Source organism: Rissa tridactyla, chromosome 2 (genome assembly GCF_028500815.1).
Source record: "Rissa tridactyla isolate bRisTri1 chromosome 2, bRisTri1.patW.cur.20221130, whole genome shotgun sequence".
NCBI lineage: Eukaryota > Metazoa > Chordata > Aves > Charadriiformes > Laridae > Rissa > Rissa tridactyla.
In genome coordinates, this window is record NC_071467.1 from 123,970,053 (window position 1) to 123,990,237 (window position 20,185).

Consider the following 20,185-nt stretch of genomic DNA (forward strand, 5'->3'; position numbering starts at 1 on the left):
AAAGGTGACTCTTCAGCTGGAATGAGCTGTCATGTTAATGGAGAGTGGAAATTCGCCACTTAAATCTGTGGCTGATTTCTACATCATCTGAAACATTACAAATTACATTTCTCATTATGAAGAAAAACAAAATCACTTGGGAAATTAGTTTTACTTCTCACCTTCTTTGTGTTAAAAGCAAAATGTAAAAATCTGAAATGAAAACCAGGAATAATTGACGGTCTGTTTCCCCCTTGAAGGGTTATTATGGGAATATATAAAACTGGACAAGTATTCTAAATCCATCCTATAAAAAGAAAGCCAAAAATTTTTTGTTTGTTTGTTTGTTTTATGCAGGTATCAAATAAAAATCTTTCTGTCCTACAGATTACAGACTTGAAAAGCCACTTTAAAATATTCTGTTAAGATCTCACCTATCATCAGTGCTGAATTCAAATGAGTTTCAAACGTACTGAACTATCACTTTGCAACATATTACTTACCCAGGATTATTTTAATTTTCATCTAGCGCTACTAAAAATTCAGCTCTCCTCCTTTGCCACATCTTCGTGTACATAATGAACTTTATGATTTCTTACAGGCACAATCTATTGCTTTTGGTTTGACTTTCAAGTAGTTTTTCCCAAGTCATTTTTCAGTAAATGAAGAAAGCCCAAATACAACAACTTGCCTTATGAGATTTGTCATCTTATTTTATTACAAATACATATTTATTATTATACTTGGGTTTTTAAAGATTAATGCATTGGATAGGTCTTTGCAGAGCATATGCTTCAGAAGTGTTCACCCTCACGTCACCTCTAATATGTCCAACAGCACACTCTTTTGGAATTAAAAAACAAAAAACAAACAAACAAACCCCCAAACCTATGTAACTTCTCTAAATCATAGATCCAATTTGTGGAAGCTTCTGCAAGTTTACAGAAAAAACACTTTACTTGACCAGGTCAGATTTCATTTAACTTTGTGCTTTGACTTTCAAAGTGAGAGATCAAACACGCTGGGGAAAAAAATATCCCAAATGCTGCAGGGAGATCCATGTGGGGAGCCCACCTTCATTCCTACCTCAGGCAATTGTATCTATGCACATGGGTTTAACGCTGTCTCAGAACTGGTATTAGTTTCAAAACATCAGGGTGGCTAATAACAAGTATTACCACATCATTCTGCTACGAGGGGAAATGCTACAGAAAAAAAAAAAAAAAAAAGGTGAGTAATACCTTCTGGTACATTTAGCAAGGTGGTAGGTAATAAGAAACATGAGTTCCAATCTCAGTAACGTTCCTCATCTAATTTCACTGTACATCAGTTCTCCTAAGCTGTAAAGGAAATGTTCCCCCATTGAAATACTGAGGATAACTGCCAATACTCGTAGGATGCTACAGAATCCTTTTATTATTTAATCTGAAAATCATCATCCACCAAAGTGCGGGAGGAACCTCACAATTCCTTGATCTAGAGCCTCTGCTTCTTTCATCATTCCGCATTGCCTCAAAGGTGGCAAAAGCAATTTGTGAATAAAAACAGTGGTGAAAATGTATCATCCACAACTACCAAAATAATTTCTAAAAACTAACAAAAATAAATTCAAAAAAGTGTTAAAGTAACCAAAAGAAAACAGCTAAGGTATTTCCAAGGGACAGAGCTGGGTGCTGAGAGAAAAGGAGTTGAGGGATGAATTCCAGCTTTGTAGAGCTCTGCAAGTGGGTGGTTGTGTTAAATATTCTTTATTCCAGCATTTTTAAGCATTCTGAACACTTTTAACAAAATAGTTGGAAATAAGAACTATCCACAATTGACAGAACAAATGTAAGCAACAGCAACCATACAAGCAATTATGTAAAATGTGCCTAGGGAATTTCCCTCCATCAACTGAGAAAACAACACTGAAGGAAACCATATGGGGATGGAACATAACATGAAAATATTTTAACTGTTGCATCAATAGGAAGAGCGCAAGGATTTTCTGTGGGATCATTCTCATAGATGCCATTCCCTAGAGACTATGCATTTGTCTCCTTTACCAATTGCAGGAATACTGTTATTTTTATATTCATATTATTTAAGAGCAGATACAGAAATGAAGGGTGAATTTCCTAATCGCGTTCAGAAACATTCCAAACATTGCTACTTACGTATTCTGGAAGTGATGCAGCAGAGAATTATCAAGGCAGCTTATTAATATGAACAGTGTTACTACCTCTCTCCCCACCAATCCTAGAAATTTAGTTTATTATACGCCGTACTCCAGGAAAATTATTCCTATGTTACAATTTTATTTATAGATGTTATTTAATAAAATTCTACCAAGATGAAGAACATTTTTCTCTAAATTTTTAGGTTTGAATTGACCTACAATGAAAGTAAATCCTTTGTAGGATTTCATTCTATGAGATTTGGAGACTTTTAAGGATTCATCAAAATATTCAATGGTGTTAATGTCTACACTAATTAATCTCAGGAAGGTTTATTTTTTTTTTCTCCTTGGGTTCATTTGCTGTTACTACTGCACAGCCCTCTCCCCTCTGATGCATAAAATCCAATGGAAGCACAGTGACTAGCCAAAAATAAGTTCATTTTCGGGTGTACACGCCTATTTACAGGTGCTGGTCTTTGAATTTTTCACAGTTTGCTGAGCACTTCATTCGGGTTGGCAGATCTGGTGGGTCATATGGTGACAATTCTCATTTTCTGCAGCATCTGAAATGTCCACTCATTGCATCATTGACAGCTAAAATTAGATATTTGGCAAAGCAGTCCTAGGAACTAAGGGCTTGATTAAGTTGCCTAATTATAGCTGCCTAGTGCCATTTGAGATGCCCTGGAGTACCCCCGCCAACCACAGAGGCCTGGCAGGTATCATACAAAACCGATGGGAGACCTGTAGCCCTCCAGAGCAGGAGCTGTAGGCGAGGAAGGATAACCCCTACGACATTTCAAACGGCACAGGGAACCTTTTGTTTAGACTCATTTAGGAACCGAACATTACGTGTTTGCCACCGGGATATTGAAGAGATCAATTCTCCTGTCTTAGCTTCTTCTCGCATCGTATTCCCTCTCTTTGCAGGCGGGCGCGTGAACCCTCAGTGCTGCTCTGTGGCTGCTCTACTGCACGCAGCGCAGGGAATACGAAATATGAAAATAGGTCAGAGCAAGCTTTAATTCTGAGGGGGTGAGGAGAGTGGTGAACAACCTCTTCCAGGGAACGGAAGGGAGGGCTTGCATACTTTCTCCATATTCATCTCATCACTGTTCACTCTGAGGAAAAAGAGATCTGCTTAAGGAATTGTGCATGCTAGTTCCTATTGTATCATGGGTTTTCCTTGGAGGTGTCCAAAGCAGAATCCAGTCTTGCTTAATTTGTGAAATTTGACATGATTACAGACCGCGGTTGATAAGGTTTGTGTTTAGGGAGTCTTGATGGCATCTCTGAAGATTGTAATTCTTCATCCACCTCTCTTTCCTGACAAGATTGTATAAAAGTGGAATAAAAAATTGCTTTATTCTTCTTTTCCACATTAAGCAGAAAATGGCTTTCTTGAGAGTATGCATTTGCACTGGACTCAAGAAAACAGACCCCTGCGGAGCATGAAATGACACTGGGGAATATATTTTCCTTGACACACTGGGCATTTTTCATCTGTCTGAGGCAGATCTCCACCCCCCCAACCTCCTCCCCACTTTTTTTTAACAAAGTTATGCAGTACCTTATATCAGCTCTCCTTAGAACAGAAAATGAACACCAACAGTACGGAGGGATAAATAATGCTTATTGTAATAAAAACAATATGGTCTCAAAGAACCAAGCACTATTTGGAAAATGGTATAAAAAAATTACAATGCTCATATAGTTTCCCGATGCCCAAAATTTCACATTTACTCATGAAGGTGTAAAATATTTCCTATAAACCTGCTGAAATTACATGAAATCTAATAGTTTGATGCCCAAGGCAGGGCTAATAAACTTTCCCTGCTTCAGCCCAACAATTCTCCTGGCTGAATAAGCAATACTCAACAACTACTACAGCTAAAGAGTCTCCTGAATATCAAATCCCTTTCTCCAACAGAATAACTCTCATTGAGGCCAATATTTATTCTGACTGGCATATATTTCTGTTCAGATCAGCAATTTGCTTTTTTCAAATGTGAATCAATGTACAAGTGAATGGTCTTACATTTTTACGATAGGGAAACTGCTTCCAAACCCCTCGGCTTTCTGCATTAACTTGATCTGTTCAGCTGCACAATAGATTGGTTAAGATGATTATTAGTGATATGTCTAAAGTTATTCTGCCCACCATCATTACTAAATAGTGCATTCAGAGCAAGAGCTAGAAATAGCATGCTTAAAGAGTAGCTAAAATGGAACAAATGTTTAAAACTAGTATGTAGTTAATGAACAAGGATATTCAGTCAGAAACTGAGATAAAAAGCTTGCTGTGGAGCAAATGTCATTTAAGATATTTTGGGAGCCAATGCAGACTGGTGGTGGCATGAGAGCCAGGGCAAGAGTCCCTGGTAGTCGGTGACTTCGGTGGGGTGAATTGTCACTAGATGGCACAACCTGCTGGCCCTAAATCCCACCTTGCTCTTGCCTCCCTAGAGAAGGCTGCGTACCCCAAATCCAGTGACTAAAGCAGTGACTGAGTGAATACGTTCAGAAGTGTTTTGTTAGAGGTGGTTTGGTTACATTTTAGTACCTAAAAATTTACACACTTTGGTTTGAACCGTTTTGTTTTCTTTTTAACTGTTAGTCATGTTGTTATAGAAACAGGATCCAAGAAAACGCCTTCAGCTTGACTGAAAGGTACATCACAAGTTTTTGTCATCTGAATACTAAACTTTAAGTAAACTTTGTATTTGGTTCAATATTAGTAAATTAAAATGTAAAAAATATAAATATATTTATACACTATTTAATAAATATCCAACATTCAGCAGTCCCAAGTGGTTTAAAGTAATTTCAGATACAAGGGATAAGATTTGAAGAATTTTAAAATATAGGTTAGCCTATTAGACAAGATTTTGAACAGATTTTAATGAATTACATTTGGATTAAAAAGATCATGTGTTCATTTATTTATGCCTTATGTTTCCGCTTTGGTCTTAAATCTGTCATAATGCTACAGAGGAGAAAAATATTTTAAGATGGATAGAGATGGGAGAGTAGGAGAGAAAATGAAAAAGTTTATGAAATGCTCTCCATTTCCTACACTGTAAAAGAAATGCACACTCTTCCTATTAAAACCCTGTGGCACCCTGATGCGACTATCACTTCAGTAGCATCGGGCAATGTCAGGGAGAGTTTCTTGAAGGCTCAGATCTTTTGGCTTATAAAATAGTAACAAATAACCTAAACCAACACTTTTCTGAATCACCATACCAGGCTGAAACAATCTGTACAGGGAGGCAGATTTTTCGAGGGATTTTGTATGTGTGACACTAGAGAAATGATGTGGCATCTGAACTACTAATATACATCTGGTGAAAAGGTTCCTTCATTTGCCGTGTGTGTTGTTTAAAAGTAAACACACAAAGAATTTGACAATTTTAATCTTCTGTTTATCTGAGAAACTGGACACCTATTTCTTATACTTAGAAAGAGATTTCCTGTCAGCATTCATGAATTTCTCTCTTGACCCTGAGCAGCGAGAGAAACGGCCTGAGACATATTGCAAAGCCAAATGTTTAAAGTTTATATCAATATACACGTGGGACAAAGGTAATTTACTCAGTGAAGAAAGAACCCCCTGCTACATTTAATCATGCTCAAGTACATGGGAAAGTGCCCTTACGGCTGTTGTTTCTCCCTGCCTTTTTAACCCAACTATTGAGAAGCCCTTTTCTTCTCATGGAACACCTTAAACCCAAAGCCTAATTAAACTAGTAAAACACCATTAAACCTAGTGAGCAGACTTATCTCCAGCCACTACAGTTTGCAATTAGATTTTGGGTGAGGGTAGGGGAAATCAATGTTAAGTTCACCCCTTAATGAGAACATAAACACTTTTACATTAAAAGATTATTTTCTTAAAATCCACACAGGTAGGTGGGGGATTCACTTCATTTGTGAAGGAATAAAACAGGAAAGAAAATAGCGTAAAAAAAACCCCAAAAATCCCCTCTGCCTCGCGAAAAAGGTATTTTCCTTTCTCCCATAATCTCAATCAAAGCCAGAAGGGGACAGAACAAAACAGCATATATATGTGATTAAAGCAACATGGTGAGGGCAAAACTCAAAGAGCCAGTTTGCTTCTTTTTAGAACCACAGGAACCAGGCTTGTTTCAGTGTATCGATACAACAGATAATAAAGACTTAAGTACATGACAAAGAAGTCCACGCCAGAGTCAAACACACCCTTCGGCTACTTTTGCTCATCAGACCATCAATGAATACAAACAGGGATGTCTTGGTTGAGGCCAGTGGGACTTCATCACCTCTGGTCATCTGAGAGCTTTTGGCCAATTGCATTTTCTACAGAGAAGACTGTATTTCCTACACAGAAAGAGCAAGTGTGTACTTTGAGGGTTTTTTTGGGGGGAAAACCAAAAGTGAAATATCTGTGGGAGACATTCTGCACAGCAATACGCACCATCACCTCTTCAGACTGCAAGCTGCACTATAAATGTCCAAGATATCAGCAAGGAGTAACATATACAGCTGCAGAACTGCTGGTACCACAGCCATCGCTGGACATCATTGTAGTAAGCACTTTGTTGAAGAAACCTTTCCTTCCTCACAAAACTCTATTACTGTGCAAAGCAAGAAAAAGGCTTCACCTTCCAGCTACATAATTTGTGCAGGATGACTCTCAAGTTTCTCCTCCAGTTCCCCATTTGGACCACCAACTCATCCCTTCGTGATCGCTACCCTTATTTACATCTGCTTTTGAATTGTATTTGAGTCACTTTAGTTTAAATCAGAATGAAGTTTTTTCGCTTTGAGTGTAGGAAATTACACGTTTTATTTCTCCAGACATAAGACTTGTAAAAATGTATAAGGTCAGTTTAAAAAGTATTCCTTGAGTGGCAATGACATCTCTGTTGTGTCTGGTTTTTTGTCAGGTTTTTTTGGGCGATGGGGGATACGGTGTTGGATTTTTCAGGACTAGCTTAAATACAGTGAAAACAAAATTCCTTAAAAATGTTACAGGTAACAATGTAAGTTCACTTTTGCTGAAAGAGATTATATTTGTAGTGTCCCCCCTCCTTTTTTATATACGAAATGTCGTTTATGGACAGTTTAACTGTTTCACCAAAACATAATTTAATTGGCATTTTTCCTCACATGTGGTTTTTTTTTCCTTTTTTAGAGGAAAAATCTTTCCTCTCCCCTCCTTTTTTTTTTTTCTTAAATAAGGAAAAACATTTTTAATCATGCAAGTTACTCTACCAAGAGAGACCCCTACCAATGCAAACACCCCTAAAGATGGTAACAAGGGTAAACAAGGGTTTGTTCACACAGAACATCTTGGAGTAAAATACCAAAATTAGATGTAGTCCTTCAAATCAATTAATTTATTTTTAGTCAGTTAAGAGGATTTCAATGCCGGTTGCCCTTTAAAAACAAGTTATTCACGAAGCCATGCAACTTAGCCTTCAAAAACCAGTAACATGCTTGGCTTTCTTTTATTAATGTTATGTGATTATTTTTTTTTTCTACTTCACTAATGTTTCAGGAGAAACAAAGTGATTGTCATGTGGTACACTCAGTCCTGCGACAGCAGCACAGCTGTTTGTTCCCAGACTCTGAGCATTTTTTAGATCTACACAGCAGTCTGTGTTATCTCTGAAGGGAATTATACATCTTATCATAAGCAGAGATGGTTTCCATATTCAGTTTGCCTATTGTACAATACTTGGCTGTAAGAACAACAAATTGAATGCTTTGTCCTCTTTCTATTGCCCTTTTTACCTCAAATTACCTCCTTTGGTGCAAGAAAAGAGGACAAAAAAGCCATGGCAGAGAATCACAAAATTACTCCATTTTGCATTTCAGAAAAATCAAAATGACCAGAAAACTGCTTCAGACACCCTCTACTGGAAAGCATCAAGTTTATCTCTCTGCTCCTGAATTAACTGATCATGTGCGGGTGGGGGGGAAAAAGCATGAACATTTAACTGCCTAAAAAGACTGGTATCTATTCTATAAATCGTCGTCTTGCACTTAGGGGGAGGAAAAAATTTGGTGATTCCAACAAAGGTGGGAAATGTGCATCTGACTTCTTTGACGATGAAGCAGCAAAAAGGACTCTATTCAAAATCCTGTGGCAGCTTGCTTTCAGAATTAGACTAGACCCGATGGGTTTCTCCCAGAAAGGTGCAAGTGTCATAAACATCAGCAAGTAAAAGCAGGGACTGCAATGAAAAGACTGAGCCACAATACACACAAAGAGTAACTTGACTTATTTTCCCCCCAGGTGAGAAAACAGTTATTGAAACTTGAACTAAATATCTTTAAATTAAATCTGTTAATTTTGTGTAATTCTCAAGCAACAAGCATGCTGGCGGACAGCTGCTCTGCAGTTGTAAGTAACCATCGCTAGAAAATCTGTTAGTTTACCCAATGCAGAATTTTGTTCTTTAAACAGTGCTCTTCCATCATTAATCTATTAAATATCTATTGAATATATTCACTCTGGGCCAAAACCTCTATATAGTCAGACAGAGTATCTCAACTCAGTGGTGGGCCGGGTTGCTCTTTAAGGAAAGGGTGAGAACTTCCTCTCTTCAGAAACAAATTCTGTGTACGTTTTTGAAGTCTCAGTCCCCATTTTCATCACGATAAATGGAAAAAAAAATATTATCTAAATAATGACAAATCTACTACCACTGCTTTAAAATCTACATCTCAATGAACCTTCGTAGAACCTTCCCAAATCCTTTTCCTCATGTAGCAGTGCCAAGGGATTTTGTCCTTAAAAGACTGAAAAGACAATTCTATCAAGCTTCAATCTATAATTAATTCTTTTACTTTTCTACTCCCAAATAAAGTATTAAGATAAACAGCCTGATTTGGTACCAGGCATTGTTCGTTGTATGCTCTCCTTGACGATGCTACAGCTTTCACAATTCTGTTTGACCTGCATAATGTACTGTATGTGGGGCAGTGAATTTCTTTCTAAGAGACCATGCTGAATTACAATTTCTTTCCCAGGACTCCGAGGTGAATAATTGCACCTGTCCTCCTTAAGCAGACAAAAGACATTAAGTAGCGGCCAAATGGAAAGAAAGATTTAAAAAGAAAATCACTTTATAGTTTGGTAGGAAAACAATTCAATGCAACCCTTCATCCAGCTGTACACAACATGAGGATTTCTAACAGTGCAGCTTCTGAAGAAAAGGAAGCTTTCAATCAAAGACAGACTACTCTGATAACAAAGCAAAAATTGAGCTGCTTTCTAGAAGTTTAAATGAGCCTGCTTTTAAAATAAATCATTGACAATACAAAAAAAAAAAAATCAGCTGCACATCTAAGTGTTTGTGGGCAAACTTTCTCATTTACATGATCTAAATGAAGAAATGAAGTGAGGTGGGGAAACAAATAAAGCCTCTTGGCTTTTCCAAGACCACACACAGATGCAGTTGTGGAACCCAGCATAAAGCAGAAGTGAATATGCTGGAACAGACCACAGCCTATATCTCCTGACAACCTTCACACTGTTTCATAGAATCATTTAGGGTGGAAAAGACCTTTAAGATCATTGAGTCCAGCCGTAGAGAGTTTGTGACCATGCTGAACATAAAGGCTGAGATTTGCTCTTACTGACTGCAAGTGCTTGGCAGAGAGATCTGCGGCGGCTCTGGTTTCCTCTGAGCCATGATGGCAGACATCCAAGGAAGGTCACCAGGGCAGATGGACAGAGCCTCAACAGAGCATTTGCCTTGGGTGCCAGGAGATACCTAGCACCTGACCATGCCAAATGGCTAATGCTTAAAAAGACGAGAAACAAGCGTGAAAGGTGAAAATACTGTAGAGAATCTCCGCAAAGATCTTTGCGATATTTCCAGGCCCTTTCAAATTTTTTCCTCTTGCATGGAAGCTGCCTGTATACCCAACAAAGACAGGTATTTGCACATGAATGGACCAAATGGAAAATATTCCGCTCCTTGTGGAACCTAAAGGTAGTCAGTCTGTTTGGCAAAATCCAGGCAGTCCATCTTGCAGCATGGAAAACTATGCTAAAATATTGACACCCCCTGAATAAAATAAAAGCGAAGAAACAAAAGGGTGATGCCTTGCGGGGAGGTGCCCTTGCAGGAAGCATGTTTCTCTTTCCCTAAAGTATAAATATCAGTATTTAATACCCGCAATGAGAACTTGATATAACACAGAAGAGAGATACTGATTAAAAGCAAAGAACATAATTAACCATACCTGCTTTGCACTAGAAGTTTTGGTCTTCAGGAAACCCCTCCATCACCTTATAGTTACAGGTTTTAGAACAAAATTAAACACTGTCTAGTTATATACTTGAAAAAATACAGAAAAAAAAAATGCCCGGTCTTACAGATAAGGCATCAACCTGAAATTAAGGAAAACCAAAGCCTACTGCCATTCTTTTTCTTCAACAGCTGCATGCCCTTGGGTAGGATCCCTTCCCTCACTGCCCCTGCTTCCCTTCGTACTTTCTGTCCCATCTAGTTACATGTTTTGGGACAGGGACCTTCTTTTACAGTACAGTTCTGAGGTCAACAGAGCCCTTATCCAGGAAAAAGTCACGAGAGCACTATGAGGAGTTGTTCCCTGAGACACAGAAAAAAAAAATAGCCTCTTTGCTTGTGGATTTCTATTTTCCCTTCTCAAAAATACCAGCTCCCTCCTTCATGTGTCCTGTGGGAACATGTTCCACACAATGCTTCCAGTTTCCCCAACATAAAGTCCTCCCACAGTAACCTTCATCTTGAAACTGCCCAAAAGTAGAGAAATGACTGAAAAACAGGCCCAAGGTTGACACACAGATCACATTATCTCCCAAGGTGTTTCTTTTAAAGGAAATCCAGCTAATAAAAGCAACAGCAAACATTTCAACAGAGGTGATAAAGATCAACATTCAGATTGCTTAGAAGATTAATCATGGCCATGCAAGGAACTCTTGAGTTTTGGTCTTTTGTAGATCATGTTCTCTCAACAAAGTGTCTAAGTCGCTGATGGAACATATGCCAGAAAACAGCAAGGGATAAGTGATCTTCGGTCAGTATTTGGGTTTCCAGTAAAGCAATAACATTTGAAATTTGTTAAGGGTAAAAAAACCGAAAATTCATCAAAAGAACATTTCAATTTTGACAAATCAGTCTTTGCCACAGACATGCATTTCTTCCAGCTCCCTTTGTAAACAGAAGTCACTGTTGACAGTACTGTTGAATATCATCCCTTTTGCAAGACTGGTGTAAATAAAACTTCAAGGCAAGGAGGTAGGTCTAAGCGCAAAAGGAAAATTTTCATCCCCTGTGCCTTCACTAAATTGGGTGGGTTTATATTAAATCAATACCCCCAATTAAAATTAAAAGAGAAGATCAGGAGCAAACTCCATCAGCAAAAGTATTTGAAGCAGTATTTGTTCATACTAGTCCAAAACTCTTCACCCTTGGGGGCTTCAATACAACAAGGAAGTCTCCTGAGCATGTTAATTATTTAAAATGAAAGCAACAGAGTTGCTGGCCTTTTGAAATAATCAATCTTTCAAAAAGTGTCAGGTGTCTCCAAAACATGTGACAGGTTGGCAGTTTGTAGCATCTACTCTCAAGCCGTAATACCAGGATTTTCTCTGGAGCCTGGAGGAATTCATCACCTTTACTAACAAAACCTAAAGACAACCTGTCTGGCTCACTGAAAATGAGACGGAGAAGCTAAATTAGAACCACAGACCTCCTATTTGCTAAATTAAAGCAGAAAACCAAAACCAAAATAAACATTAGAAGCACATATATACAGACACACGCACACATATATGAATGCAGGCACAAATACATGTAGAGATATGTATAGGTAGTTATATATCTGTAGCTGTAAATTATAGACATTTACTGAGGTCTGTATTTACTGCCTCCTACAAGTCTATTTTACAGTCTAAATTTAGAGAATTTTCTTCCCTTCATTCAAAAAAAGGGAAAAAAAAAAGAAAAAAAGGCAGCATCTGGTTTGTATTTATCAGCTCTATTCAAAAATACCTTCTTTCTGCGTGTATGTGCCACTTCAGCACACAATAATAAAACAGTAGATTCAGCCAGAAAATTCCTATAGACTCTGTTTGTAAACAAAAAGTTCTCACGTCCAAAACGGTCAACCTTATTAGCACTAAGATGTGGTGAGCAACTTTTCAGCAGTACATATTTTACCAGTACTCTGGATATATATCGATATGTATTTTTCGGCCATTTCAAAGATTTCAATTATTTTTTCACAAAGAAATCTTTCTTATTGAAAATAAGTGCACTGGAGTTACATATGGAGGATTTTTTCCAATCTTGTTAATATTAACAGTTCAGAAAAAAATTTTGTCCTGAAGTTCTTGGGAAAGTTTGAATTTTTTCTCTTAAAATACAAGCTAGAGACAAATCTATAAAAGACATCAACAAATATCAATCCACAACATTTTTTAAACAATTTATTGAGAAAGAATAACAGGACATAATATATGTCGTGTGTAAATGAGCAGTGGATACAGGGAAAAATAACATTAAAACAACATTCACACATAAAAATCAGAATTCTGAAACCAAACATCTCCAAACTCAAATTTAGGTGGAACTTTTCCAGTACCCCAGACTTTTTGAAAAATACTTGTTGCAAGTCATTTGAAACATTTTGCGTTTTCAGTGCTCTCCCCTCTGAGAGGCCCTGCCATTTCTGACCAGGGCAATCAACTTCAAACTGTAATTGCCATCCACCAGAAGTCCTCCAGAAATGAAAAACCTCACTTGATCAACATGAACCACCCATGGGCAGTGGCCTTTCGCACACTCCACATTAGCCCTCCCAGGCCTGCCGGGCTGCATCCACAACGTTGTACCTTTGCAGGAGCCAAGCAGAGCCACAGACAGCATTTAACACAGTTATCACAGCATCGTATATATTTTTAAATAAAACTACTCTTTCAGGTAAAATACAGTAAACTACTTTGGCTAAAGTCCTATATTACGGGTGACTTTTCCCTACAACCCTTCACAGAAGTTCAATTTCAAAGCTTAATACACAAAACAAATACGCTGGATACCTCAAAGGCTGAATGTAAAACACATTCGTGGATTTTGCGATATTTTTTTTTTTTTTAAAGGCCTGGCCAAGTTTTAATGGGCTGTCACACACGAATGATTATGAAAGCACTACAATGAACTGAGCTGATAAGCTGATCTGATCGGAATTAACTGCATGTGATTGCTGCTTTGAAAAGCTGGCCTAAAGAGGCAGCATTGAAAGCAATCTCACAAGTCACTGGTACCGCTTGCCTCAGCTATAAGTAAGCACAGATGGTGAGAAAAGTTAATTAAGAGACATATTTGTTTGGGGGTTTGAAATTTCCACCCTCTCTTCTCCAAAGAAGCCAAGCCACAGTGAAAATGTGTTTTACGTTTGCGGCCTAATAAGTTCATGTTTTTGAGGCTCTGTTCCTGTAGATGGAGGTAATAGATAAACAGAATAAATAATTTATGTCAGCAGTTAGCATATGATCACTAAGCCACTCATTGCACCTGATAGCTACAACATCTTGTCAATTAAAAATATTCCTTTCTCCACAGTTTTTCATTTATGTTCCTCCTACCCAGCACAGCTTTTCTCTTATACCACAACTGATACCCAGCAATGGAGATGTCATCCTTTTCATTCTCACTTTAATGACTGCCTCTTTCATTCGCTCCCTCACTTCTTGCAGTATTTCATATGGAACATGTCAGCAATTATAAAAAATTGCTTCTGGTGAGAAACCTTTTTTTTTCTCCTGGTTGGGAAATCTCTTTCCCACCTCTTTCCAGCCCACGCTTCAGCTTTTCCCAGATTAACTAATGGTCTTCTGAAGCTGAGGCTGCGACAGTGCTCTGTAAAGCGATCACCATCTTTAGAGGATCAAAATACATCCCTTACACTTTATGTAATGAAAGACTGTGACCAGTGTCATGTAGCAGACATTTTGCTCAATGGTCCTTCAACAGTGTATGATTCTTTGGACCCATTTCCATTTTTCTTTACCTGTGGCTGTTATAATGACAACGGCCAGTAGCACCAAAGAAATACTGGCTGCAGAATGGTAGGGATCAACCTCACATGAAAGGCCCTCGAAGGTAAGAATGGGTTAACGTTAAGGACAGAGAAAACTGAGATTTCAGAACTGCAAGTGAAATTGAGAGGTTCTTAGAGAGACATTTCCAATTCATGCCTACTGTACTATTTATTTCCTTTCCCATCATTGCTGATTATGAGGATGTGCATGTGTAAAAGCAAGTTCCTTCATCTCTAATCAGACCAGCTCTATTCCATGAATCCACAATCCACTGTTCGTGACATTACAAAATGAATCAGGCAGGAGGCTCGAGACAGATCAGAAAGTGACAGCTTCTGTTTAAACAGATATCTTGGAAATTAGTGATGATAGAGGACAGTATTATACTGCATAAGCATTTAACTCTTAGCACTGTCTCGTTCTCTAAAAAGATGTGCGACAGAATTACTCACTGGAAAGATCGTGGTATAAAAAAAAAGTAAATGGGGAGTGCTGATCTCTTCTACTTATATTTCTAGAGAAATAAAGGCCTGCTTTGATTTGGGCACCCACACTATATGTATTGAACACTCCCTGGATTTAAGGAAAGTTGCTTCTTAAAACATTATCTTTGCATTATAGCATGTGATCATATAATTTATGGCATACCTTAAGAATCTGGCATGTATCAGTATATTGCTTCTGTCAATCTTATTTCTGTGCTATAGAACTGATTTTGAGTAGGATATTACACTTACAAGAATGTGTTCCCTAACAAGGTTTACATTTTAGATGACTGGATCACATCAGAAGAGACTGACATCCAAGACCTTCCTATGTCATTCTGCAAGAATTTTAGCCAAAAACTTTATCTGTGTACATAAATATAAATCACACAATCTTCTAGCCATTAGATATGTATATGTATACATACAAATTAATAATTGCATCTCACGTTCCCAGGTGGCCCCTAAACATTATATTATCTAATCACATAAAAATGGTAGGTTTTCTAATTCTATAAATGTATACAAAATAAGTTGTTAAACAAGTCAATCACTGAGACCTCAGTACAGATGTTAATGCAATTTGTGTGGTAATGATCAAAACAGCCAGTTTACGTAAAGCATTACAGTTGTGCAATATTGCAGTACTGCAGTTCTGTCATCAGCAATGAGGGTTACCTACCTGCCACTGGAAATTTTTCCGATGGACTCTGCATAGTCATGCTGACAGTGAGTAGGACCTTCCATTAGTGTTGCCCACAGTGACAGCCTTGCTCCCTTTCTGCTTTTCTGTCCAAGGATTGTCAGCAGGCAAGTGTAAAAGGAGCTATAGCTCCTTCTACTGGGTCTTAAGATTCCTAAGATTAAAGATCTGAGATCCTACTAGGGCTCAGAGAAGTGAGTGAAAGAAGGCCAGTAGCGTCTTATAGAGCTCTGCGTCACTTTTTTTTTTAAATTCTGCTTTGCACATTCCCACTAAGAGCATATTTTCAGAAGCAATCATGCATTTAAAGAAGTTAGCAGAAAGAAGTCTGGGGACAGAGTGTTGGAATGGGGACAGAAGTACTGCTAAGCAAACTGATTGTCTGATCCACATATGACAACTCAGATGTAGCAGCTTGTAAACATTATCTGTAGAGCTCCAAATAATAACTTTACAGATTTAACCAATCATGCTTTGAAGGCTGTCACTGGTCTAGTGGAGCGTGACCAAATCCCATTAGAGTGCAGAATGGATTCTAGCGGAAAGTCCTACGTATGTGGAGTTGCATATCTAGATAAGGAATGCAAAGACATCACATATGCAACAGAGATGTATGCACATGAAGAAATTAATACATGCAACTAAATTCATGATCCCATGGGCCTACAACAAAGGTTTAAACCCTGCAGGGTAACTCAGTCTGCAGCAGTACTGTGTGCTTCATCAGAGAGTATCACGTTGCCAAATTCCTTCATAAGTAAGGACTGACTTCCACATAAGTGAGCGTGGCAGATATCTGTGACTGCTACATGAATATTCAAGAAAGACATAAGAGACTCCCTTAGAATTTCAACTAAAATAGTCAAAAGCAGATGAGATCTGTGTTTTGTTTGCCCACTTTACATGTGTACTTCTTTAAAATTACAGCACAATTTAAGTAGTCATTTGTTAGAGTTAATTCACTGGACAAGATTTGCTAAGATCTGCTGAAATTCAATCATCCTTCTAGCAAAATGTGGAGAAAGGGAAATTAAGTGATCTTTGAGAGACTGGAAAAAGCATGGGTAGAAAACCTGCACAGATGTGAAAGTGCTCAAAGGACTGTTCCCATCTTGCCCAGTGGGATAATCAGAATTACTTTGACTACTTTTTTGTCTTCGTTTTTATCTTCTTTGCGTGAAGAAAGTTCAAGAGATAAGCATGTTAGATGCCTAGGTGTCTCCTCCTATTCTGAGCACTACACACTGTATTTTTCTGTCTGCAAGCCTCTGCATGTGAATACCAGAGGCATTTCTAGCCCCTACTATCAAAACAAGTCAACATATACTTTGTAAGGGCCATCTACCACATTATCACTCATATTAGTGTACACAGATCCTACAGGGTATCCTGTCTCCCAGTACAGACAGGAGAAGTTAGCATCTTCTTGTTTGTTCAAAAACTGCATTGCACTGTTGACTGGGATGATATGCAGTCTTTTTTTCCCTTAGATGACTCCAAGAGCTGAAAAATTACTCTGTTTAAACAAACTTCCTGTTCTTTTCTTTCCTAGGGTGGAAAGACTGCTTTTAATGAACAATTGCAGCACTATGGAAGGGAGATGCAGAGTGTGCTCTCAAATAAAATAAAATAAAAAACACCCAGCTTTGGCTCGGACATATTTCTCAGGACCAGCCAGAGTCGTAAGGGTCTCTTAACCCTGCACTTTGTATGGTATTTTTTCTTTCATTTAGGAAAAAAAAAATGAATTAGGGAATTTATTTTTTTTGAGTTACATTTGGCCCAATTAATATGAATCTTTTTTGTCTCCTTCAGCTTTTCTCCAAACAGTAGAGAAATCCAAAGCTTTTCTCTTGGCTCTCTCTCCAGGGGCTAATATCTTTAAGTACTTCAAGGCTAGATCCAACTCCCTGACATTTGTCTGCCTTGAACTTGCAAAGTGCTCTTAAGTTTGTTAGCCTCCAAAGCGTCAAGAAACTACAATGATCTTCAGACATATTCCATGTGGGAGGTTTTGCAGAAACAGCTTCATACAGCAATAAAATGTACAGCTTGTTCGGGTGAACCTGTGTCAGATGAGGGCAAATAAAATCCTCTGAAGTATAGTAGATATCCAGTTGAGCATGTTACACTGGGAAGATTCACGAATAAAGGAGCTCCTCCATATCCAGCTTTTATTGTTGTCATTTGCCATAGAAGGGTTGGTTTGAGCCCAGATTAAATAAATCTAAGTTAGGAACCAGACTAATTCTAACTTTATCATATATGCTGCCACAGGTGTTTAAGCACATATTAAGGCGTTGTTTTCTCTTGGAAAACTTGACCTTCAGCTGATGCTGCAGGAGGGAGGAACTGAGCTTGCTGGAGTGCCTGGCTCAGGCCCCGCTTACAGCCTCAGAGCATGCAGAAGTAGGGAAGGCATGGAAAAAGCAGCCATCACAGTGGTAGGCACTGCAATGGCAGCTAACCTGTACAGCTTCTTACCACCAGCCCGGGAAATCAGTCCAGTCACGTGCTGAGTAGCACCTCAGCAGAGCTCCTCAGATGAGCAGGAGCCAAGAAATGTGCCAAATTTTCTAAATAGTTGAACCCAGGGACACTGAGGGCAGGACTAATCAAACAATTTAGTTATTTATCTTGTACTTAACTACTTGGGTTTGGCATTTCTCATCTGCACAAAGGTTTATGCAACTCTGGCTATTCTGAAATCCCTACTTACCAGCAATCAGCTAAATCGACTTCCACATTGAAGTAGCGTTTCCAACAACTACGTATCAAGTTGCTCAATGAAAACAAATATTGTACAGGTAAAACAATTCTAGTTGAGGTATCATCAGCTTCAGTCTAAAGAAAGGAAAAAGGAGCTGTGGAATTAGCCAAAAAAATGACTCCTGTGCCTTGACTGACATTTTAATTCATATGGATACGAAGACGTCTCTATTTTTAAAACATCTTACAGGAAAGAATAGCATTCTTCTTGTATGCTCTTTTGCTTAGTAGAGTCAAAGCTTGACTCACAGAAAGGGTAGTGTTTATTCTAAATGATCAAAGTTAAAGGAGCAGTTAATGACTTGAATACCCACAGTTTAAGTTAAATTAAGCTGTACAGGGACTCTTTTTGAGCCACCATTCCAAACGAGGAAAATATCTGATCCCTTCCAATGCCAAATACCTTTTTTCCTTCACAACAGTTTTTATCATTTTCAATGACACCGTAATGGAATTGAGCAAACAGCAGAATCCACAGAGATGTTTAATTCATTCTGAGATCTCACCACCTCAGAAAGGAGATAAGATTTTACAAATTTATTCACCTCCTTTATTTCAATTACCATGTTAATGCTTGAGACAATTCCTAACCCAAACTGCTGGCCAAAAGTCTGTTGGCAGGTAAGATAGCAGATCTAAATCAAATCACAAAGATCTTGCAATAAGATTGCATAGCACAATTTCCCCTCTGCAGTAAAAGCTGCACTTTCCCCTATTTTCCTACTGGAATTCACTATAGGATGGCAAAACTTCATTACGTACATGTGACAGGATGTTAAGATAGTACGTCCTTTAAGAAGTTCTAACAATATCCAAAGCTAAGTTCAAATCCAAACATTAAAAAAACAAAGTGTAGGCTGGCTGTAAAAAGAAAGATTGCTTACGCTAACAAGGTCTTCCCCACTTAACTCTCTCTCAGTCTTTCAAAATCAGAAACTAAAAGAATGAAAGGGCTCTGCCATAAGCAGTCTGCTACACCAATATCACAAAACCCACCATCAGCCTTCAGTTGTGACCCTTTCATGGTTGTCAAATTAAAGCACACAACAACAGCGCGTCCCCCCTCCCCATTCTTCTGGGCCACCAGTTCATGCAAATTACAGAAGACCAGTAGTCTTTGCTTAGCAACGAGATTGCATGCTCACTACTGATCACATTAATGATAAAGTAGTGAATATTAAAAAATCTAATGATGAGAAGAGATGTCTTCCTTCACTGACTCATCCATACGATTTAAAATCTCGGAAATAGAAAGAATAATTCATTCATCTAACAGACTCACTAGAAACAGAAAAGAAGCCATCAATAATACTGCTTTCCAGCCCACATCCCTGACACTGAAACCCAGGCACACAAGAGTAATTTCATGCGGGGAGAAGGACTGCTAAATGTACAACAATATATGTATTTCTACTGAGCCATGAAACTTTCACATTTGCTTATGTCTTAGACGCATTCTAATATTTTCTAGAGTTACGGTTAGTACACATGAGCCGTCCTGACTGCCGTGGGACACCAGGAACGCTGGTGAAGTGTGCTGAACTGTCAGCCCCCGAGCGCTTCCACCTCCCAGGGAATCACACAGCTCATTCAGGTAACTGCAGAAAAGGTTATAATTACTTACAGCAGGATGTCCAGCACAGTAGGTGTAGCTAGCATGAGACTGGTAGTGCAAGCTTGCTCTTGGAAAGGTGTATGTATTCCAAGCGGGTTGGCTGCTATTCCACTGGGAGCTAAAGCCAGGGCTCATGGTCACTCTCGATTTACTGTTTTGGTACGTTCTCACTGTGGAGCTGGACTATCAAAAAAGAAAGAAATGCAACGTAAAAATAGCTTTTAGGGTAGAAGAATACAAACAATGCAGCTACATATCATCATTGTGCATATACATACTGCGACACGGTCTGGAACAAACTTGAATGTTTCCTGTAAGGAGCTGGGAAAAGCAAGAAAATGATTCCTTCAGAGATATCAGTGAAACAGCTATGTCACTGTAATCCCCGCCAAAA

The 20,185-nt window shown here is 38.4% G+C and overlaps 1 protein-coding gene across 7 annotated transcripts in view; it reads right to left on the reverse strand.

Moving 5' to 3' along the window:
* The window catches only part of RBMS3 (RNA binding motif single stranded interacting protein 3), a 719,476-nt gene that overhangs the window by 484,401 nt on the left and 214,890 nt on the right, over nucleotides 1-20,185 (reverse strand). For 6 of the 7 annotated variants that reach the window (XM_054189953.1, XM_054189954.1, XM_054189952.1 and 3 more), the window contains one exon: nucleotides 19,801-19,974. In XM_054189953.1, coding sequence (XP_054045928.1) covers nucleotides 19,801-19,974 — 174 coding nt within the window. The remainder of the gene's footprint in view (nucleotides 1-19,800; nucleotides 19,975-20,185) is intronic. The other variant, XM_054189958.1, reaches the window with a different exon arrangement.